Source organism: Conger conger, chromosome 12, assembly GCF_963514075.1.
Source record: "Conger conger chromosome 12, fConCon1.1, whole genome shotgun sequence".
Classification (NCBI taxonomy): Eukaryota; Metazoa; Chordata; class Actinopteri; order Anguilliformes; family Congridae; genus Conger; species Conger conger.
The window spans coordinates 40,669,228-40,687,017 of NC_083771.1; the positions used below are offsets into that span (position 1 = coordinate 40,669,228).

Consider the following 17,790-nt stretch of genomic DNA (forward strand, 5'->3'; position numbering starts at 1 on the left):
TTTTTGAAGTAGCTATAGGTATCTTGCCTACATCAATGATAACATGCCTAGCTAATCATCTTGCCGTCTAGTTTGGTCTGAAGCTAGCATTTGTAGCTTGACCATGCAATATGTAGCGAGCATGCTCATAGCTAGTAGAACATGTAACTATTTTCCCCATGCTTTCGAATTGTAACGTTAATTCTAAATTATAATTCGCTAACGTTATCTGCCGTGTAATTGCTTATGTACATAGATGTAACGCTATTTAGCTGCTTCTGATGTTAATTGCTTGTAATGGTAACTGGCATCTGGCTTGGTATATGGTTAGCTAACGATGCTAACTATTGGTATTCAATAAATCTGACATAGTTAACATTACTAACAGTGCCCTTTTTTTGCCATCTATCGGTGGTTGTTATCAGTTAAGTGAAGCTGGTTTCCAGACCTAAAACAAACCTTATCTAACCACCCTTATTATACGCAACACACTCCGTGGAGCAACAAACGAATAGGCATGTGTTAAAATGTGGTTGCTACCGCCAGGTTATGATTCAGAAACTGTGCCCGGGGGAGTTAATATTTCTTTTGGTAAAGGGTTTGCTGCCTGGTTAGGGGTTGTGCAACACGTTTTATACCTCATCTCACCAGCTCTTTGAAATGTTGTGTAACGTTTTCCCACTTAAGACATTGAGAATAGTAGTAACGTGACAATATACGAGTCACAATTTAAATATTTGATCTGTAAAACAACTGATTGCATTCCATGTGCATTAAGTTACATGTTCCTGATGCAACATTCATCTATAGGCTATCTAAGCATGTTCGACTAGACTATTTTTTGTCTTATTGAACACATTGCGTATCTCGAGAGACATGCTTAAAAATAACAAATTGTTCGATAAGTATATGAAAAATCAGAAATGCTGCAAACAAAATGGCAGTGCATGCCTGTGCATTTTGGATGGGGCAATGTTTTTGGTTCGGCAGATGTGCATAATTTAGTCATATTAAGCCCATAATTATGTTCCACTCAGAAAGCATTACGATATACACAGCTTTATTGTTATCACAAACAAGGAGCCAATACATTTGAAGTTGCCTTCTTTTCATTCCTCCAGTAATGTCATTGCATTCATGGGATGCAAGCTTTTTACTGGCTGGCAACTCAAAGTGCTTTACAGTCATGAGGGGAAGACTTGCCTCAACCGCTATAGCCTGACTGATACAATAAACATACTATAGTCCAAGCTACTCATGAGCGGTCTTGTCCCAAAAATTTTGACTCTGGCCGAGAAGGGGAAGTCAGTGTAACACGAGTGATTTCAATCTGTACTCACAGTGGAATGATCAGATACGATGTCCTGTTCGCATAATATTGCGCAACACTTCGTTTATCTTTTCAGTCTGCTCACAGAATTTCATTTTAGCAACATTACTGCTTGAGGGGTTTTGTTCAATTGCTGTGGCCAGATACGCTTACTTACTTTCTGGTGTATTTAGCTGTTTGCTTACTTATTGTACCTATTGGGGGCATTTGAAACTGTTTTTTAGGAACAGTGTGTTATGAAATGTCATTTGTGAGCCAAAGGTCACACAGATATGAGTTTCTTTGGGAAGCACTGCTGCTGTCCCCTTTGAAAGGTACTTTCCTGAAAAAACTTTTTATCTATTTTAACTATTTATCATTTGTAACAAGTCAGTGCTGCAATTTTTCTCGGATAATTAATACTATTAACTTATCTTGATTAGTAACGGCAGACCTGTTGAATGCTAGGATAACCAAGCAGAAGTGTGGAAGGACCATGGTGTGATCATGTTGCATCAGCACAGCACTCTACTTTAACTTCAATTCGGGACTGTTGGGTACATTCGTATAGACAAAAAAAGTCTGTTGTGTGGTTGTTTGTGGGTGGAGTATACAGAGTCGGCATAAAGAATTGTGTTTAAGACTCCCACATATCTCTGGAAGAAACTTCGTTTCTTTTGGCAATCTAATATAAAGCTCACCCTCTCGCCAACATTCTCCCCTGTTCAGCTGTCCCACAATGCATCGTAGAAGGCAAGCCAATCCTGTTTTTCGATTGGTTATTCTGACAAGGCAGAGAACAGTGAAAGTGCCATGGTCAACTGTGAGCCTGCATGTCATTTGCTCGGTGAAAGGTATGGTTCCCTCCGTGGCATAGCACCAAGTTCTCTGGTGGCAGACCACATAATGGTGCAACTGCTGGTGCCCAGATATCAACCTCAAAACTTTGTTGAGAAATGTAACGGCTCAATGAATTCCAGCTGATTCAAAAGTAGAAAGTGCACATTGCTATGACCGACTCAGTTTGGAATGCAGAATAAACCCCTCGATGGAAGCCATCAATCGACTCTCTTCTAAAAGAGTTCAAATCCCCTTCTCTATCCCCCCCTTCACACCCAGTCCAAACAAACCGATCCCCAGACTAACAGAAAAACCCTGCTGGTCAGCTGAACTGGTACTTCAGCCGTTTTGTCCCTGTTGCAATAATACTTGGAATAGTGTAATGTCACTGTCACCTTGCACCAGCGTGTAGGTATGCCTTTCCCTTTATGTGGCCCTTAACCTGCCGTTTTTTTGTGTGGTTTCTTGAGGCTATTCAAGAGTGAGCTTAGAACATGCTTGTCTGTAAATAAATGAATCTGTAAACACCAGAAAAGGACCAGTGATTCTTTAACAGGCGTCCATCAAGTGCTTTGGAAGAACAAATGTTTACAGAAAATGCATGAAAAACAATAAAGTTGTTAGGGAGGGGGAACTGCTATTAGCTTGCTAGCCCTAGCTAACTATGAATATCAGAATTACATTAGCTAGCTTGTTGCCGCAAGTCTACTGTTAGCTGTTTTCCCCCTCAATAACTTGCTGATATGCATGTTTTTTTTTTTTTTTAACAACCTCTACTAAATGGAATGCTATTGCTAGTATATCCTACATCTGAGCTAAGAGAAAAAGTCCTGTATTTGAAAAGATCAAGAATATGACAGGTGGGAGTTGTGGGGGGGAAATAATATATGCCAACATAAAGGCAAAATCAGACTGTTAAGCATTGTTCAGCAATTCAGCATCAATGCAAATGGAAAATTTCCAAATGCAAATCTCACTGGAAATCATCCAGTAGTACAGGAGATCCTTTGTGATTTCGGGGAATAGGTATGCTGATGTGGTTTCATGTCACTTCCAAAGGATTGCTAACAAATTTTACTCTCACAAAAAGATATTCACAACACGCCTATGTAGGCTATGCATGAAATAAGAACACAGGATTGACGTTTCACTAATGAACTGTCAGTTTTTAGAGCTAGCCTATTTTGTTTTACGTAGCATGAGCAGATCTGCTGAGCTTATTTTTCCCCGCTGTTGGCTTACATTTGTAAAAATGATATCACTGTCTCAGTATGTAGTGCCCTATAACCTAGTTTTGAATTGCAGTCATATTTTACTGGTTGTGCCAGAATTTTGAAAACTTATTGTGTAATGGCACTGCTATCTTCGGTGCCATCCAAACAGGTGTACGGTGCAATTGCTTCCTTTATTTTGAACAGGAAGTGTATCATTTAAAAATAGGATTCTGGTGTTACAATTCAGCTGCTTTCAAAAAGAAGAGACATTAGTTTTAGAAAAATCCAGGCTCAAAAGTATCCATGTCTAATTACTTTGAAAACTTTTTTTGACATGAGGCTCACAGGCTCATTGCCAACAAAGTGTGCATGGAACTATATTTGTGAAAGAGTTCTAGTTGTTATGCTGTATTGTGCTGTTTTGCACTCAGGACAAATGGGATGGCAGCTTTCACTGTAAATGCATTGTACACTGGCACAGCATTTTCTTTTGGAATGTGCATTGCTCCCATAACATTCTGGATTACTTGGTATGGCTATATATTTATAGTATTTCAGCCAATTTCCTATCAAGAATTAGTATTTCAAACCAAACGATTCGGTAGCCTGAAGCTAATGTTTCGTCTAGTCGTTGCCAGTCATGATTAGGGCTATAGGGCTTTAGCATAGGCATTTTTTAGTAAATGTCAAGTGTGAGCGTCAGATTGGCAGTACTGCTTTGGCTGAGTATATTTTAGTGTCTGCTGTTAAAGGTTAAATGTTGCCACCCAGTTGTCTTGGCTATAGAGCACAGTTTTGGTTCCTTCTTTTGTGGTCTCAGTTCTGTTCACCGTCGCACTCCAGATGTAAACATTTCAAGTTGGATAATTTAATCAGACCTTTTGTACTTTATAGTTTTAAACTTGGCAGTGTAAAACAGTGCCTTGTCAGTATCTTACAATATAAAGTTGGAAAGAGTTTGATCTATTTTCATCCATATTGCAAACGCATCAGTTTTAAATTATTGGACTTTATTTGAAGCAGGGACAGGGTTACAAATGACCAGCAACAGATGACAGACAAATCCTCTCCATAAATCTTGCCTTGACATACAGTAGGACAGGTTTAAAGCCTTGAAAACATTGCAACAGCTAGGTTAAATGTTAAGTATGACCAAAGTCCCATTGAATCCCCTCTCTGAGCCAGTGTATGTAAGGCAGTGGAGCAGTAGAATCCATATGTTAAAATCAGCTTTTAACAATGAATTCTACTAATTGTATTCATTAATCAGTCAACAGGAGTTATTGTATATTTATTTTCTGAATCCTAAGAAATATATATATAGTAAGTTGCTTCTGTCATTTGAAAGGTGAGTAGTGTTTGAAGGCTTTATGACTTCTTCGCTGTTCTTGTTTTTAGAGTGATTCGCTCCCTGGTGCGACATGTGAAGTACTTCCTGGGTCTGAGGTTTGAGGTGAGCGGCTGGGAGCACCTGCAGACCGAGGGACCCTACGTAATCATCTCCAACCACCAGAGCTCACTGGACGTCTTGGGTGTGTACTTTATCTACCACCTCCTTCCAAACACCATGCCCCCTTCACCAACATGAAATGCCTCTAGTATTCCCTTTCTCCCCTCTTCTGCACCTGGCAGTCCTCCATCTTCAATATTGGACCAATAGCTGCAATTCAAAGTCTACTTGTCTGCTGTTCTGTATTTCTACTGTTGATTGTGTAAATCAGAGACACATGCTGCAGTCTTCCTGGCAGTGAGTATCTCTGTAAAAGATCAGGTGAGGGAATATCCATTGCGATAATTGCAGTGTGAAGGTGAGATCTTGATCACAGCCTATGAAAATGGGACATTTCATCTTTGTGAAATCGAAGGGCTCAAAGGCCTTACCTGAAGATAGATAAGAAGAGGCAGAAGTTCACATTGTCGTGGTTTATCTTTTAAACCTGCTTATTTTAGCTTTGCAGTGGTGTGATACTGTTATGGGCACAGGACAAGGGCTGCCCCATTCTGCATCTCTATAGGCTATGTATTTGATATTTTAAGGTTCTTGTGCACAGCATGTTTTTCTGGACAAAAGCAAAAAAAAAAAAAAAAAAAGTAAAGATTTCATTACGTCAGGCTTTGAAAGGGATGGCATTATAAAACTGAGCTGTCAGTGGCGCCCTGGAAACACCTGCCATTAAACCTGCACTTGAGGGCAAAGTGGGGGAAATGGACTTCCAAATGACATGTGATCAAAGTGGCTCTGATCAGTGGCACTACAGTCTATTTAACTGAACCAGAGGCCAATTCATGTTAGCCAATTGGATTGGAACAATGTTTATGATGAACATTTTTTTCACAGCAGAGTTAGGAACTTGTGGTTGAGTGTACATGACACAAAGTAAAATAAACTGAAACATTTTGCGTAAATATTGTGTTCCTGTCCCAAGATTGAGTGGTGATTAGGGCACTGGCCTCTGGCAGAGGTTAGCAGTTGTAGAATAATCTTTTCATTGGTGCCAAACTCTAATTGGTCTACTGCAAATACAGCCATTTGTTTTTTTATGGATGCAAAAGAGCAAAATATGTCAAACTAAGCCTCGTAGATTTGAGAGAGGATGGAAATTAACCATAAAAGCAGTGAAGAAAAACAATTCCTCTCCAGGGTACATTTTAAATGTCTTCCCTCTGAGAGTGAAGAATGATTAAAATCAATTTTCCTTATTTTTTGATTGTGTTATCACTTGTATAAACTGCTATATGTGTGAGCATATAAGCAGTTTATGAATTTAGGTATACATACATTAGTTTTCCCAGACGTTACGATGAAACTATTTCAGTCTCCTATTGAACTGCTCCCAAATGCACCGGTGGAAGTGTAGATTGGAATTTCTACAGGCGTAAGCCCTTTTTATCATGGGTGTGTTCAGGACCAGGGAAAATTGCCCTGAGATGGGGCATGAGGGCCGGCTTATCAGTGACCATAGTCCAGGATTATTGTGAACTAAACCATTCATTGATACATTGAGGACCTCGTTAAGTCCTATTGTGGAGGCTTCTCTCTTAGGTATGTGCTTTGTGTGACGGTAGCTCTTCTGAGAAACCTTGCCCTCCGCATATTCATTAAAAACTTAATTGGCTAAACATTGCGACCAAGGACCACTCAAAGAAAATGAGAGCAAAGAACAGTGTGGTCTTCTAACTTTATCTCTGTCCCAAATTTCCCCTTGGGTTCACCATACTTTTGCCCCAAGCCCTGTGTACACTGTGGCCAATGTGAACGTTTCTCACATTCTGCTCCAGTTTTGAGATGTTTGGATTTCAATCCAGGAACCTGTTGACTGCAGGGATCCTAAGGTTGCCATTGTGTGACTCCTGCCTAAATCTGCTGAGCGTTGTGGTGACCTTGCTAATTCAGCCCCAGTGAATTTACTGCTGGAGGAGGAAGGTGTGACGCTGGTGATGGATGCAGACTGGCTCCTCGCCAGAAGATGGCGGGAGACGTTTCGGCAATTAATTAGAACTGAAAGCAGTATGTTGGCTCTCGCTCTTCTGGGATCCCCGGCATCTGATGGCCACAGATCAGCCGCAGTGTCATAAGACGTAAAACAGGTTACCATATATGTCCTGGAGCGCCAATATTAAATAGTTTATGTGTTTATTTATTTTTGAACTTGCAGTGTACTTTGTGCCATTTTCCCCATTGTTTATCCGTACTTGTGTGTTGCGCCTGTGCATGATAATGTAAAATACCTTTAGCTTCATGAAAAGCAGTATATAAACTTTGTTGTTGTTGTTTTTATTATTATTAATAGCAGCATTATTAGCATTATTATTATTATTATCATCTCCTCTCGCAGTCAGTCTGTCAGAAAGCCATTGGTTGTCCCTGGAGTCGTGTGAGACAGGAGTCCTATGGGACTGCTGATGCAGCAGCTCTGTTTATCTGACACCTTCCGTGTCCTTCGCTGGTGTGTCCTAGGGAAGGCCCATCTGTTCTCACCTGGGCTGTCCTTCAAGCACAGCTCAGACACACACTCTAAAATACTGATTGTAAACCTGTGTAAACAGTTTGGGGTAGCAAGGTAACTGCCTCGTGAAAGGTCTTTCAAGGTGTTGTTTTTTTCCTAATCTGGTCCTGGCACAAGGGTAGTAATTGTAACCAGATTCCAGACTCACTGTTCCCTCAGGATATCATGGAATAGTTTTGCACTGTTGATGACATGGGAACATTTGGCATCAATCCGAACAGTCATGTTGGTGTTGTAATGAGTTTAACACACACCTGTTGTCTGAATTGCTGCATTTGCTTAGGTTTGGATTTACATCAAACCTCTTGAATCATTCAATTTAAAGAAATGGCAGTCATGCCCCTGAGATGTTTTTCTTTTTTTAGTTCCACCTGTCACCACTTGTGATGTGCTCCAGATGGGTCGACCCCTTAATTGAGTCAATGTTTTGGTTGGACCCTGATGATCGCCTTTTTTTCTGTTGAAGATTTGGGAGTGAAAGCGGGTCTTATGAACAGTGTTCTGCTGTATTTTCAGGAGGATTTTTTAAAATAATTTTTTTATCATGGGTTTTCCAGGTCACTGAGCTCAGTTGCTATTTCTGTAGAAAGGCAGTGGGCTATTATGAGAGATCCACAGGGACGTTTCCCGTGTTGAGGCAGTGATGGACTTCAATCAATCACTCTCCAGTACCTCTGAAACCAGGGTGAAAATGCACAGTTCACAGCTGCTGCATCAGTAGGACAGTGACTGCACAGGGAGGCTGTGGAGGGTAGCCAATAAAATGTGTAATGACCTGATTAAAGAACTTTCTCTCGGTGTAGCAGTGACTAATATAATAATAATATAATAATAATAATAATTTTTTATTTAACTGATGCTTTTATCCAGAGCAACTTACTGTTGATTAGGCTATGCAGGGGGCAAACCCCCCCCCGGAACAATGTGGGTTTAAGGGCCTTGCTCAAGGGTTCAACAGCTCTGTGGATCTTATCATGGCTACACCCCAACCTTGAACCCCAACCCTCCAGGTCCAAGTCACGTACCTTAGCCACTCGGCTACAGGCTGGCCCTAAGACCACAGACTGTTTGGGCGTGATTGGGTTGACCGTCTCTGACCACATTTTCCACAGGCCTCATGGAGATCCTCCCTGACCGCTGCACCATGATTGCAAAGAAGGAGCTGGTGTATGCTGGCACGGTGGGCATCGTGTGCTGGCTGGGCGGCATCGTCTTCATCAACCGCAAGAAGACCAACGACGCCAAGAGTGTGATGGGTGATGCTGCCAAGACCATGCTCAAAGACCAGGCAAGTCCTCAACCTCTCCATTCGTCCCCCGTTGTGCCTGTGTTCCCGCTGCCCAGATCCTCACATACTCAAGTGTTTATTGGATGGTATGACATGCTACCACTACAAAAGCAAAGCTGATGAAAACATATTGGGGAAATGTAAATGGAAAAAAAACATGAAAGTAAGAGTCAAGTTTACATGCAGCGTTCACTTTTAAAAAAACCTGTGTTTGGTTTAGTTTCTGTGAATTTTTCCCTTTTTATATGCAAGAAATTATATGCCCCGTTTATTGACACATTATAACCAACAACATAGAAACCTACACTTTTAGGCAAGTGACTGAAATTCCTGGATGTCTTTAATCACTCGTAGAGTGCGTCTCCTCTCTGTGCAGTGCTGGAGCTGGCTGCTCCTCTCGCTGTGTGTCTCTCTCGCTGTGAGTCTCTCTCTCGCTGTGAGTCTCTCTCTCTGTGCTTTCCCTGCAGATCCGTCTCTGGGTGTTCCCCGAAGGCACGCGCAACCAAAAGGGCGACCTGCTGCCATTCAAGAAGGGCGCATTCCACCTGGCCGTGCAGGCGCAGGTTAGAGTTCTGTCCGGGAGAAACCGTATATCAGCCCCCTAAACTACAGCATGGCTGTGTGACCTCTGGAGAAACCGTATATCAGCCCCCTACACTACAGCATGACTGTGTGACCTCTGCACTGCCCTCACTTATATCAGCCCCCTACACTACAACATGGCCGTGTGACCTCTGGAGAAACCGTATATCAGCACCCTACACTACAGCATGGCTGTGTGACCTCTGCACTGCCCTCACGTATATCAGCCCTCTACACTACAGCATGGCTGTGTGACCTCTGGAGAAACCGTATATCAGCCCCCTACACTACAGCATGGCTGTGTGACCTCTGGAGAAACCGTATATCAGCCCTCTCCACTGCAGCATGGCTGTGTGACGTCTGCACTGACCTCACGTATATCAGCCCCCTACACTACAGCATGGCTGTGTGACCTCTGGAGAAACCGTATATCAGCCCCCTACACTACAGCATGGCTGTGTGACCTCTGCACTGACCTCACGTATATCAGCCCTCTACACTACAGCATGGCCGTGTGACCTCTGGAGAAACCGTATATCAGCCCCCTACACTACAGCATGGCTGTGTGACCTCTGGAGAAACCGTATATCAGCCCCCTACACTACAGCATGGCTGTGTGACCTCTGCACTGCCCTCACTTATATCAGCCCCCTGCACTACAGCATGGCTGTGTGACCTCTGCACTGCCCTCACTTATATCAGCCCCCTGCACTACAGCATGGCTGTGTGACCTCTGGAGAAACCGTATATCAGCCCTCTCCACTGCAGCATGGCTGTGTGACGTCTGCACTGACCTCACGTATATCAGCCCCCTACACTACAGCATGGCTGTGTGACCTCTGGAGAAATTGCATTGGGTTAGGGTTGTTGTGCAGGGAGAATCTTCCCCTTATAATTGCCAGGCACAAATGGGTATGTATTTTCTGCAGAGCGAGTCCAGTACTGTGGACAAGCTTGAACTGAAAAGGGCAGGATGGGGTCCTCGCTTTAAAAAAGAAAAAAAAAAACTTAACTAAACATAATCCTATATCTGATTGGAACATGTTTGAAATGTTTGAAGCGTATAGTCAGATATCAGATAACAGAGCAAATGATTGGTGAGGGGCCTAAGATATTACTGGTTATACATACTTCAAATATACTCTTCCCTTGAAGATCCATAATAGCTACACAGTGACAAAGCCAAACACTAGAGGGAGCTAGAAAATGTTGTATTGTCCATGTTGGAAATGACTGCACAAATTAATAAAACATTGATGAATAAGTAAGTAAGGCATAGAGGTTTTGAAGGGAATATAGTTTTACCAGTCTTCAGAAATTTCCCCCATAGGTCCTCTGTCTGTTACTGTTTTTTTACTGTTACTGTTTTTTGGCAGTTAATTTTAATTTTGCTTGTGCCCCAATGCACTTAACATAAACAGTCACCCCCGCTCAGGCCTGAACCCCATCCCTTCAGCCTTTACTTCGTCTGTTGTGCTGCCCTCTAACTTGCCAATGGTAAAATCTTTGTGATGGCTCATTTACAGAATTAATAATGAATGCACAGTTATGCTTTGTACATTTAGCATACTAATATTGGAGCCGGCTTTGATCTGTTGCGACCAATCCATCAACATGTAGGAAAATGGAGAGATCCTGGCTCTGGAATGAGTGAACTAGATTACGTTACGCATGTTTACAGCCAGATGAAAGCATGAGTATCATTTGAACCCAAGGCTCAGTGATTTAAACGTAATCGCAGAAATCTTTGGCGGGGGGACGCTTCGGCGATGTGACGTTGTCTTCGCAGCGGTTGATGCATTCTCGCCGATCACTGGCGTGAAACGCAGGTGGAAGGAATTAATGAATGCGCAACACAGTCATGAGAATTAGGGGGTTCATGCCAGGTTAATGAATCAACGCCATTCTTTTGAAAAGTTACACGTTTGATAGGGAGATATCGCTGTGATTGAAGATTAGGATCAAAAACGTGGGGGCTCAGCGAATTGGAATTTTTGCATTTTGATGAAAATGTTTCTGCCTTTCACAGCAGGAATGAATGGTGCCTGTGTAGTGCATGGATGGGCCAGGATCTCTTCAGCTGTAGTCTTTCGAATGCATGTACCATGCATGCTGTGCATAAGCAGTGTAGTTCCAGGGGTAGTACCTTTTCTGTGCTGCATTTGCTTGCAGACTCGTAGCATTAGTAATACTAGTGTGTACTGTGTGTGTTCACTCATGAAGTCTTCTATAGACTGTATAGTGCACGCACACACACACACACAAGTAACTTTTGTGTTACTCACATGGTACAAGTAGTCCTGATATGTTGTTTTTTTGCTTTGAGTTTGTGAAATTGTGTGTGCACTTTATTGTTCTGAAATGTAATGAAAATTTGAAACAAAAAATGAATATTTCTGCCTTTTCAAACGCAAGTGGTAAGAGCTCCAGGATGATTGTTCTCGTTTATCTGAAAATACACATCTGGAATTCCTTGTCCCTAAATGGAGGTCTTGTGAACAACATTGACAGGAAGACTTTTATTTTGACAGCGGGTTTTCCCCGGGTCTGCCACCGATGCTTATCTGGGTCTGTGATGTCCCCTGGCTGCTCGTTTGGTTAAATCAGGCTTCCGGGGGGGGGGGGGGGGGGGGGGCAACTTTGGCATTATGCTCTACCCCAGCCCTGAGGTTTATTAGCCCAAGCATGTGCACTGACCTCGGGGGCTTGAGAACCAACTGGCGAGGCCCTCAAGTTGCCGCACCGCGCAGTTGGGCCAAGTGAACCGTCCAGCCCCCAGGACTCACGCGAGGAAAGGTTAGCGCCGTGCCAAGACCAACATGTGCTGACCTCCAGAGGGCTGGATGCATGCAGGGGATCACCCCGAGGGACGTGCGTCTAACTGAGCAAACCCCCCGGCAGTGCCGTGTCTGGGGCGGCCTCCGTCCTTGGGAGAACTTTTGTAGCTCTATTATTAGTTTAGGGGGGAGATCTATCCTCCTATACTTGGGAATTCCTTTTCATGTGAACGTGCGTGTGGCTGTTTGATTCTCTTCCAAGAATCTGTTCCCAGTACTTATTTTCCCATTTTAGAGGATGCGAGTTGGGAAGAGCCGTCGGCGGACTAGGTAGTCTAGTGGTCACGGTCCAGTGGGAGAGCGGTTAAACTGTTTAAGGGTCTTCTCCTCAGACACCCTCTGAAATGGGCTGTGTCTGCTTTTTAATGTGCGCCCTCTCCCTCTCTTTTCAGGCCCCCATCATACCCATCGTCTTCTCCTCCTACGGCAACTTCTACTTGCGGAAAGAAAAGCAGTTTAAATCTGGTACGAATCTCCTTTGCTTTCTAGGAAATGTACAAATATAATTAGAAGGTCCAATTTTTACATGATTTTGTTTGTGTGTGAAAGGTTTTGAATTGCATCTCCCGGCATGTGGCAGTGGTATAATGAGTAGTTACAGCTTGATTTTGGAAAAACAAATGGGAAGAAACCTCAGAAGACATTGCAGTTAATTAGGTTGCCCATTAGCAGCAAGATAATGTTAAGCATGTGGTCGGTCTAAGAAAAAAAAAAAAATGGACTCAATTAATTGTGGTGTTTTTGGCAGCAGTACTCCTTTTTTCAAGCATAATTGCATTTTCTAAATTACATTATAATTACATATGAAATAAAATATCTAGCCGTTCCTTGCTTTCCCAATTTTTTATACGTAGTTTATATATAGAGTGAGAGAGTGAAATAATTAACAAATGAGAATCAAAGAGTGAGAGATCTGTGTTCATTCTTAATTATTTATTATTCATTGTGACGAGCAAATTAGATGATAATTCATTCATGCAACAAAGAACTGACAGTGAACTAACAAATAACTACGATGTTAACAAAACTTGCTAAATGTTTTTTCCCCCCCCAAATGCTTTGTTGACTGTAAATGTGGTACACTGTACACTGCGCACTGCATATCCATTATCCCAAACTGATTCATTACTGTCATCCCTTCATGTTGTCCGTGGCCTGGATCACTGTGTGAAAGCAGGGGGGCACAGAGACTCCATTAACCCAGGGAAAAGCCCAGAGAATGTGCTCCTTTAACACCAGGCGTCTGCCGGTTTGCGCTTTGGGGATAGGAGCCACCAAGGGAACTTTGAGGACAAATGAAGTGTGTTCTCGACTGAGTCTGGGCATGGCTGTTTGGTTTGTTCTCAAGTGCACGTGTAGGAATAATGAGGTCGTGGTATTTTCCGGTCTTATACCCACAATGGTCTCTCTGTTGATTGCCTCAGCACTATAATGCCGTCGTGATGAGTTTTTCTGTGTCTGAATCCTGGAGTCAGCTCGTAAGCGTCCACACTTGATGATGCCATCATGCCACAGAGTATATTCCTGTAAGGAAATGATGCATCGAGGACGTGTGAATCTGCGAACACGAGGTGCAGTACCATCCCTCACAGGAGGTGGCAGCAGTGTTAAACCATGAAAACCTCTTGTTAAAATAGTAGGAATCTGGAACAAATGAATAAATCTTGCAAGCTACCAAAGTGGTAAATCAAGGAGCCAAACTGTAGCTTTCAAACCGCAGCTGGTTTTTGGGGTTTTCTCTCAGTTTCATTATAATCGTTCAAAAATACAATTACAGGAGTTACTGATTAAAGTGTTTTCCAACTTTAATAGGATTTATGAACTATTGAATGTCTATTCAGGCTACCCATTCATTCCATTTATTCAAAATGTTATCCCTGCATGTACATTGAAATGATGCCACTTGGCAGATGTTTTTGGGAGCATAAGCTTTGACTTGGTTACCAAGGGTTGCTTTTATTGCTTAAATTTTGAGCATACAATTCGGCATACCGTATAATTTCCTTCCAAGACTCCCCTGTTAAAATGGCTGACAGAGTGGGCTGTGTTCTGACTGCGCAGCCCTGTGAAATGTGCGTACATAGATGTGACCACACCATATTCAATTTACATATTCTGCAGCAGAAAAACAGGTGCTCGCTTTTGTCCAGTGAATATTAATGTCCATGAATTTAGAGGGGTTTTTTTCTTTCTTCATTTTCCCTTTCTTTGAAATGCAGAACATCGACGCACAAAAGGTTACAAAAGGCATGTTAATGAAAAAAGGCATTTTAACAGAAAACACTCCTTTCAATTTAAGATGAAGGTTTGCTCAGCGCATAATGCATTATTTTAGTAAATTTATTGTTAAACTCAAAATACAATATCTAGTTATAATAATAAATAATAATAAAAGTTAAAAATTATATTTTATATATAAACTTTATAAATTATATATATATATATATATAACAAAGCAATTAGCCTTGAAGCCAGATCATCGTTCTTCTGGGATTCAGAACATGTCACTGGTGTGCTGCAATACCAATAACTCGCCAGCAGGAGGTCATAAAGAGTGATCCTCTGTAGTCAACACTACTTTGCCCATACCAGCTTCTGGTTAATGTAGATGCATAAGGTCATATTTTTGTGAGTGAGATAATCATTACCATAATACTGACCATTCATGTTTGTTCGGTGCATGTTTTAATTAAATAAATACTACAGGTGGTGTTGATATTTTACCATCATGTTGAACGCAATCGTACTTTTAAAGGTCTTGCCCAATAATACAGCTGTGTATACCTGATGGATTTGTGTATACCTGGACTTGTAATGGCCATTGGATGCGAGAGGGTACATCAGGCCTCAACAGGATATTGTGTAACGGTTTTACGATCGACTGACTTTGCTGGTCTCCCTGTGTGCAGGCACCATCACGCTGAAGATCCTCCCGAAGATCGAGACGAAGGGCATGACGACGGACGACGTGTCCGCCCTCTCTGACAAGTCCTACCAGGCCATGCGCTCCGTGTTCACGGAGATCTCGGGGTCAGCCTGTCAGAGCAACGGGCCCTCAGGCCACTGAGCATTCCGCTGCATCCCCCCCCCTGCCCCCGCCCCCCCTGCCCCAAGCTCCCCTCACACTCCTGCCCCTAACCGCCCCCCCCCCCCCCCCCCCCAGCAGCTCCCGGACTCGCAGGGCGGAGCCGTGGCACGTTTCACTCCCCAACGAGACGCGGCAGTGCCGAGGTCAAGCCAGCCGACCCACCAAACGCTCCCGTTTTTATTTCCAGGACTACGGCCACAGCTGTGCTACCGGTACAGAACACAACGTTTTCGCCATCCCCACTGGGAATTTTAGTGGACTTTGTGAGAGGTTTTTTTTGGGGGGGGGGGGGGGGGGGGGGGGGTTGGGGGGGGGGGGGGGGGGGGGGGGGGTTGGGGGGGGGGGGGGGGTGAGGGCGTTTTTTGGGAGGATGTTTGAAGTGCTTGGTTTCAGACTCTATTTCAGCCACTAACTCGCTCTCTGAGCCTTGTCCCGGTCTGGACCCCCCCGCCCCGGTCCCGTCCGCTTGTCCTAACCCATCTCCCAGGAATACTCTCGCTTGTATGGCCCCGTGGGGGTCGGGTGTGGCCCCGTGGGGTCGGGCGTGGCCCCGTTCTGCTGTCGGGGCTCTCTGGATGTGCGTTCATCATGCATGCCTTTGGACCATTCGGTCCAAGTTGTTTTATTTTGTTAATCAATGGTTGTGTGCTTTTGCTTTTCCATCGTAGTTTCAAGTTTATTGTCCGAGCCAGATTTATAAGTATTAGTTTTCAGTTGTAAAATTTCTGTGTATATTTGTATCCTTTCTTTTTTGCGCCTTACGCACACATCCCCTCCAAACACACACACACAAAGATCAACCGTTATTTTGACTAATTTATTCTAATATTCTGCAGTTTGTGTACCACAATGTCTCCCAACAATCTTGCAAGATTCTGCATGTAAACTAATGCAAGTGTTTCCAAGCTGTGTACTCATAGATTTGTTTTTACAGACTTTGTTAGGCTTTTTTGACTCCTCTTAGAAGAACCCCAACAGTGAACCTGCTTAAAGTGTCAAAGGTAATTTAATCGTGTGCAGATACTGTACCAATGTTACCATTCCAAAGTGCAAGCTTCCTGTCGTGCCATGTCGAGCCTTTAGTTACAGGTGCTTTCCTACAATGTAACACAGCCAGGGTTTAAACATGGTCAAAATTACAACCGTCAGAAACAGACTGTTGCTGTTCCTCGCCCCCCATGATTTAATAGGGGTCTCCTTCCTTGGGCTCTGGAAATAACTTCATATTTTACTTGAATTTTTAGCAATTACCACATACCCTGTTCAGTTACCACATAACTCCCTCATGCACAGAAATGGCAGAACAGACTCGTGTTTCAAGTGTTTTGATTGGCTATACGGAGTGATGAGCAATGGGTGGGCGGAGCTACCTGAGGGACCAAGACTATCCATGCACACTGAACCCTTGAGAGAAAGCTAGATTCCTGCAATGGCTGAATTCAGAATTTATTGATGATCATTTGAATATTTTGGTCCCGATAAATTTAGATTGTGGCCTGTCTCACCTTTGCACTGGATCCATGAAAACACTTTAAATGAACCATGTCATCACAGCTGCTGAACTTGAAATAACTCAAATCTATTATAAATGCACAGCAGATGTTGTTCCTTAGAATAATTTTAACTTTTTGAATTGAGTGATAAAGAGAAGTTGGCCACAAAGGAATCCCTACAAACACTTCGTTATCTAAGATATGGTCAGTAGAGAATTAAGTCATATAGAATATATAATCCAACAAATTTAAGAAAGTCTATTGAAAAAATAATATTTTAATATTTATTTAAAACGATAGTAATATACCATATTTTACAATTAAAATTGTTCTTAATCCAATGATATTTTGGCATTGTGTTCTTAATAGAAATGTCATCATAATTCATTGCTGGTTTAAGAATATCCTCTAAAAAGGGAGCATTTCTGCAATGTAGTGCTGAACCTACTATATGAAAGACAAGCATTTATTTAAAATGTACATTTACTTTTGTACTGGAACATTACAGTCCGGTTGGCAGTGAAGTGGAAAAAACATTTTTTGGGCTTTTGAGGTTCCGCTTCGATATTTTTAAAAATGTAGAAAATGTTTGGAATTGCTAATTGCAATAAACTGTATTGTGTTCTAACTGTAATCTATTTGAATGGAATGCAGTGTAACATTGGTTCTCAACAAATTCATAACAACACGGTTATATTTATATTTTGAATTAATAAAGTGAATAGATTTATTGTATTTCCTGAACACTGTGCACACCCACATTTGTTTCAGACATGACGGCTACTATAACATTATTCAGCTATAACAAAGAGTATAACTACTATCCCATGCCCTCTGGCATGCCAGTGAATATTTATGGCACCAGTTAACCTGTTTCTTGTATGCATCACATGATTGTTATGATTTTCATAACATTTTTGTAGGCAAAACACATTGGTCATTGTTAAGCATGTTGAGTTGAGTCACATGAACAATTTTTTCTAAGGTTGACGTGATGGTGTGTGTATATACTTATACTAGTATTACAAGGAAATATTTCATTAAAAGGAGCATGCAGATTTCACTGTCAATTTTTATTGATCTTAATTTTCATTTGAAATACTGCTCAAAATATATTACCATCTTTAGTCATGGGTGAAATATTTATAATGCA

General features: G+C 42.2%; 1 protein-coding gene across 1 annotated transcript in view; it reads left to right on the forward strand.

The window, feature by feature from the left end:
• agpat2 (1-acylglycerol-3-phosphate O-acyltransferase 2 (lysophosphatidic acid acyltransferase, beta)) overlaps positions 1–15,145 on the forward strand; it is a 16,531-nt gene extending 1,386 nt beyond the window's left edge. Inside the window, exons 2-6 of the mRNA XM_061263644.1 lie at positions 4,741–4,874; positions 8,462–8,637; positions 9,105–9,200; positions 12,449–12,521; positions 14,966–15,145. Of these exons, the coding sequence (XP_061119628.1) occupies positions 4,741–4,874; positions 8,462–8,637; positions 9,105–9,200; positions 12,449–12,521; positions 14,966–15,123 (637 nt within the window). The 3' untranslated portion in view covers positions 15,124–15,145. The remainder of the gene's footprint in view (positions 1–4,740; positions 4,875–8,461; positions 8,638–9,104; positions 9,201–12,448; positions 12,522–14,965) is intronic.
• The last annotated feature ends 2,645 nt before the right edge of the window (positions 15,146–17,790 follow it).